The following is a 6,528-nucleotide window of genomic DNA, read 5'->3' on the forward strand; positions in this document are numbered from 1 at the left end:
TTCTGTCCTCTGGATGGCAGAACCAAGGGAAAGTATCCCCACATGGTTGCAAGGTTTAAGTTCTTAAGGACACAAAACAAGATAGAGAAATTTCATCCAGTATTGGTTTCAGGGACCCACAGCAAAGTTTGTAACTGACCAGCCTGCTGGGGCTGGCTTGAAAAGCAGTCTTATAGGGGCCCTAAACCCTCATTGTATCCTGTGATACCTATTACAGAATAACACAGAAAGACAAATTCTTAGCACAAAGCACACCAGCTTTGCTACAGCCTAAGGCTAGTTTCACAAATCCTTTTTTCTATCAATCAGACTCATGCAGAGGCGACAAATAGTGATGTCTACCATTTACATACACACACAGAGAAGGAGCGAGAAAGAGACCAGAAACTTGGCTGGTAAGAATTTCATGTGCTTTTTTTTTTTTGCTGGCATACCAGGTTTCCAGGTTCCTTTTCTCTGCAGCCTCCAGAAGAATGGAGCAACTTTTGATGATCCTGCTTGATGTGCCATAGCTGTGGGGTTCAAGCCACTTAACAAAAGCCACTTTTTCTGTTTTATGGAATCATAGACAAAAGATTCTCAATTGTGCAAGATGTTGCCTAATGGGCTGCATGGGGAACCAAATTAACATTTTCCATTCTAGCAAAAAACACATAACAAAACAGACACCAGTCACCTCATTCAGCATCCAATATCAACCTGTCAAAGCTCAGACTTTCTCCTGTTGGTCCCCTGTTGACTTTGATCTACTCCAGGTGGGGAAGGATGACCTCTGAATGGTAATTCACAACGGATGGTCTCTGGGCAAGGTGAAGAGCGGATAGTCACCTTGAGACAGGCCTGTTGAGCATTCTTTCAGGCTCATGGAATGTAACTAGACAAGGAAAGTTCTCTGAGTTAGGACTGTGGAACTTCTGTAGACAATTCCTTCTGAGATCCCCTCCACATGTACAAACATACACTAAGACAAGAAGGACAGAAGACCTTCCAAATCAGATTCCTAATCAAGAACTCCAAGAGTATCTCATCCAAACTATCCTCCTATTCTCAGTCTGAGAAATCTCCCTGAAATCTTCCTGATTGAGGAGAAGTCTCCTGAACCAAGACTTCCTACTAGTTAGGGAGAGCCAACCATGACTCCCCAGGAGCTGAACCGAGACAGACACCCCCCAGTGGGGCTATAGACAAACCAAGACCCCCAAAGGAGCTGAACTGAGATAGACACCCCATGGTGGAGCTACAAACAGATACCCCACAATGGGGCTGTGGACAGACAACCCATCATGGGACTACAGAACCATTTGGGAGAAGGAAGGAGGCATTGGCAGTGCCTAGGATACTCACCAAACCAGACACCTTGTAATGGGGTTACAGCTACAGACACTCTGCCATGGAGCTATAGATACCCTGTGAGGGGGCTACAGTAACGGGATGTCTCACTAGGACTATTTCTTTATTATAGTTAAATCCATGCACATTGGGTGGGCAGCACTGCCAAGAGTAGCAGAGTCAGCCCCCAGTCCGAGAGAACTAGGCAGCCACTTGGGCTGGCCTCTGGATCCATTGCCAGAGTGGGACTACTGAACCATGGGCTGGTAGTCACAAGGGCATTCCTGGATGATCCCGCAGATTTGTAACCACCCCGTGGGTTCACCTTGCCGCTGCATGGACAGAACCAATTTATCATGATGGGAATTAAAATAGAGAAAGAGTAATTCATGCAGAGCCTTCTTTGCAGTAGACTGGGGTTTTATTGTTACTCACATCAGTCTCCAAAAAAGTTTGACTAATGAGGTACAGTGGTGTATGCTAAAACCAAGAAAGCATGCAAATGCATTTATAAAGGTCCTGTCCTCATTTTCTTCATCAATAGATAAATTTTTGTAAGTCTGCCTTTCAATCATATTATATAGAAAGTGGTAGGCGAGGTGCAGTGGCTCATGCCTGTAATCCCAGCACTTTGGGAGGCTGAACTGGGTGGATCACTTGAGGTCAAGAGTTCGAGACCAGCTTGGCCAACATGATGAAACCCCATCTGTACTAAAAATACAAAAATTAGCTGGGTGTGGTGATGTGGGCCTGTAGTCCCAGCTACTCAGGAGGCTGAGGCAGGTGAATTACTTGAACCCGGGAGGTGGAGGTCGATATTGCACCACTGCACTCCAGCCATGGTGACAGAGTGAGACTCCATCTCAAAAAGAAGGAAAGAAAGAAACGAAGTGGCAATTAACTTACTTTTCTGTTATTTGTTGAGAAAAAATGGGGTGGAGATGTAAATCCTACAGAAATTATAGAACATACTCATTCACTTGTTTCAATATCTTCAGGATATGGGAAGTTAGGCTTGTTTAATATCTCATATTAAATTTTCTGTTTAACCCTCTTTCTCTCTCTCTACCCCTCCTCCTCCCCTTCCCTTACCCCTGCTTGAAGCTATTATCTCTTAGTGAATTGGGTGTATGCCTAAAATCGCAGTCAAAAAACGTAGAAAAACTAGGATTATAAGTGTAGTCTCTCAACTCACAGAGTGTATCAGTTGCTCAATAAAATTTTTCCCATGAATTAAAAAAAAATCATAATAAAGCAGTCTAATATAGTGGATAAATCTATCCATTTTGGAATCAGGTTCAAATCTCAGTTCTGCAACTTGCTAGCATTGCAGGTTGGGTCAAGCAGTGTATCTCTCCAAGCCTCAGTTCCCTCATATGTAATATATGACATATTAATGTCTACTTCAGAAGATTAGATGAGATGAGTAAAGTACCTGACGTGTTTGTGGGTGTATGTAGATATAGCATGTATGGGATATAGTAATTTAATATTTTATTGTTATTCCTATAACAATATCTTTTTTATTTTTTTGTTTTGTAGATGCGGCTATCATGGTCTCTTGCTGTGCTATTTCTTGGTCAACTGTTGATTATCAAGTAGCTTTAAGAAAATCCTTACCTGACAAAAAGCTTCTTAATGGATTATGTCCCAAAATCACATATCTCTTTTACAAGTTTTTTACATTATTATCATGGATGCTGAGTGTTGTACTTCTACTATTCGTAAATGTTAAGATTGCTTTATTTATGTTGTTATTTCTTTGGTTGTTAGGTGTAATATGGGCGTTTAAAAAGAACACCCAGTTTTGTACTTCTGTAAGTATGGAATTCTTATATAGGATTGTTGTTGGATTCATTCTTATCTTTACATTTTTTAATATTAAGGGACAGAATACCAAGTGTCCAATGTCTTGTTATTATATTGTTAGGGTACTGGGCACTTTGGGGATATTGATTGTATTCTGGGTTTGCCCTCTCACTATTTTTAATTCAGACTATTTTATGCCTATCAGTATCACTATAGTTCTTGCTCTTCTTCTTGGAATTCTTTTTCTTGTTGTTTATTATGGGACTTTTCACCCCAACAGAAGTGAAGAAACAAAATGTGATGAAATTGATGGAAAACCAGTTATAAGAGAATGTAGAATGAGATATTTCCTAATGGAATAAGCTATTCATTTATGATATATATTTTCTTATATTTTATTTCATTGGTTAGTAAAGAAAATGTGTGTTATGTGAGTGTATTGTCTCTTATTTTTGCCATCTTTAATTTGAAATTAATTATGTGAAATAGGAGGTACATAATAGTATTTTATTTTTAAAATTAATTTCTCATTTGGTTTTGAAGATCTTGGGTACTCAGATATCTTTCTACTGCCTGGTAGAGCTGCCATCTTGAGCCTGAAATGTAAGAAATGGTCTGGTTTTCATAATGAGAAGGCTGGAATTGAGCTTCCTTCCCATTTTTCTTCCTTGTTCCTGAACTAATACTACTGTACCTGTTATGGAGGACTGCAAAGGGAAGAGAAAAGCAGAACACTTTATGAGTTTTTCCTTTATTGTCTTCAGTGCATATATTTGCAGTTGGGGACAGCTTGAGTAGAGGAAAAGGGAAGGAAGGGAAAGAAGAAAACAAATTTTTAGCATCTGCTATGCTTTCATCCATGAAATCTCCAATTCATAAGTACAAAAGAGAGTTGGTATGCATTTGAGAGGTTTGACATTTCATTATTTACTGATTTCCTAGCTTTTCTGAATTAATGTACTCAACATAATTATATTAATCCTATTTGTGCTAAAATAGTTGTATCTAAGTCATATTTTTAAATTGTTTATATTTTAAAAAAATTATGGTAAAAACATATAAAATTTACCATCTTAATCACTTTTGTGTGTACAGTTCACCAGTGTTAACTGTATTCACCTCGTGCAACAGATCTCAAGAACTTTTTCATCTTGTAAAGCTAAGACTCTCTATTTATTGAACAAATCCCCATTTCCTCCTTTCCCAAGTCCCTGGCAACCACAATTATAATTTTTCATTTCTATGAGTTTGACTACTTTAGATACCTTATTGCTATGGTTTGAATGTGCCCCCAAAATTTCATGTGTTTGAAACTTAATCTCCAAATATGTATGTTGATGGCATTTGGAAATGGTGGAGACTTTGGGCAGTATTTAAGATTAGATTAGATAAGATTATCAGGATGGGTTCCCCATGATGGGACTGGTGGTTTTATAGGAAGAGGAAGAGAGACCTGAGCTAGGACACTCTTGCCCTCACTATTTGATGCCCTCTGCCATGTTATGATACAACAAAGAGGCCCTCACCAGATGCCAGTGTGATGCTCTTGGCCTTCCCAGGCTCTAAAACCACAAGTAAAGTAAACTTTTCTTTATAAATTACCCAGTCCCTGGTATTCAGCAGAAAACACACTAAGACACATATAAGTGTAGTCATATTATATTTGTCTTTTGTTACTGGCCTATTTCATTGAGCATAATGTCTCTGAGCTTCATATTTTAGCATGTGACAAGATTTACTTTTTTTTTTTAAGGCTGATAGTATTCCATTGTATGTATATGCCACATTTTCTTTATCCATTCATTCACTGATGAATGGATTGATGAATGGATATTTGGGTTGCTTCCACCTCTTGGCTATTGTGAATAGTGCAACAGTGAACTTGGGTTTACGAATACTTCTTTGAGATTCTGCTTTCAGTTCTTTTGGATATATACTCAGAAGTGGGATTACTTGATCACATGGTAATTCTGTTTTAAATCCTATTCAGAAGTAGGATTTCTTGATCATATGGTAGTTGTTTTGAGGAACCTTCATACTGTTTCCATAATGGCTGCACTATTTTACAATCCCACCGATAGTGCATAAATGCCCCAGTTTCTCTATGTCCTCACCAACACATGTTGTATTCTGTTTTTTTTTTCTTCTGATAATGGTCACCCTAATGAATATGAGATGATATTTCTTTGTAGTTTTGATTTGGATTTCTTTAATGATTGGTGATGTTAAGCATCTTTTTATATGCTTATTGGCCATTCATATATCTTCTTTGAGAACTGTCTATTTCTAAGAGTATATAAATAACTTCTATAACTGGACAACAACAAAAAAGCCTAAATAACCTGATTAAAACTGGGCAAAAACTCAGTAATATGTCCCCTATGCTACTCTTTGAGAAAGTTAATCAGTGTGAACCATTTACTCTTGTCGGAGGCAGGAAATCTTCGGTTTACCTTGGGCACATAATTCTTGTATAATTACATAGCTCCCTGTTTCTGCATGTTTGGTGTATATGTTTGCATGTATGTTTGTGGGGTGAAGGTGAGAAAAGAAGTTAAGCTGCTTGGCAGCATCTGAGTCAGAATCTCTGAGTAATAAAGAGCCAAAAGACTTTGAATCATAAAGTGAAAGTGTTCTTCGTTTGTTTTCAAATATTTAAATGTCTATGCGTTATTATTTCCCTTCAGCCTGGATAATTTATTATGGATTTTTCTATAGTTTAGGTTTTCTAGTGATGAATTCTTTTTTTATTTTTTAAAATTTGAACATATCTTTATTTATCTTTCATTCTTGTAGGATATTTTTGTTGGATATAGAGTTCTGAGTTGACAGGGTTTTTCCTTCCTTTAAGCATTTTAAAGACATCACTCCACTATTGTCTGGTCTCCATTGTTTCTGATAAAAAGTTAGTGATCATTTACATCATTATTCCCTGGTGTGTAATTTGTTGTTTTTCTCTAGCTGTTCTTGAGATTTTTACCTTTAGCTGTTGGTTTGCAGTTGTATGACTACTGTGTTCATGTATATAGTATTTTTTTTCTAGTTTTTTCTTTGTATTTCTCCTACATAGGGTTCTCCAAGTTTCTTGAACCTGTAAATTTTTGTCTTCTCTTATATTTAGGAATTTTCTGGCCATTATTATTCTCATACTTTTTCTGCCCCTTTATCTTCTTGGACTCCACTTCCACCTGTGTTAGACCTATTGATATTCTCCCACATATTCCTGAGGCTCTGTTCATTTTTTTCCAATTTGTTTCTCTGTTCTTTAGATTGGATTTGTCTTCAGATTGACTTTCCCCCTATCTTCAATCTGCTGTTAAGTTCATATAATGAATTTTTAAAATTTTTCAGATATTGTATTTTTATGTTCTTGAAATTTCCTTGGGTTCT

The 6,528-nt window shown here is 37.5% G+C and overlaps 1 protein-coding gene across 1 annotated transcript in view; it reads left to right on the forward strand.

Moving 5' to 3' along the window:
• XKR9 (XK related 9) overlaps window positions 1-3,567 on the forward strand; it is a 61,001-nt gene extending 57,434 nt beyond the window's left edge. Inside the window, exon 5 of the mRNA XM_033203394.1 lies at window positions 2,872-3,567. Coding sequence (XP_033059285.1) covers window positions 2,872-3,500 — 629 coding nt within the window. The 3' untranslated portion in view covers window positions 3,501-3,567. The remainder of the gene's footprint in view (window positions 1-2,871) is intronic.
• Window positions 3,568-6,528: the final 2,961 nt, after the last annotated feature.

This window comes from Trachypithecus francoisi, unplaced genomic scaffold (assembly GCF_009764315.1).
Source record: "Trachypithecus francoisi isolate TF-2019V2 unplaced genomic scaffold, Tfra_2.0 Lachesis_group7, whole genome shotgun sequence".
NCBI classification, from domain to species: Eukaryota; Metazoa; Chordata; class Mammalia; order Primates; family Cercopithecidae; genus Trachypithecus; species Trachypithecus francoisi.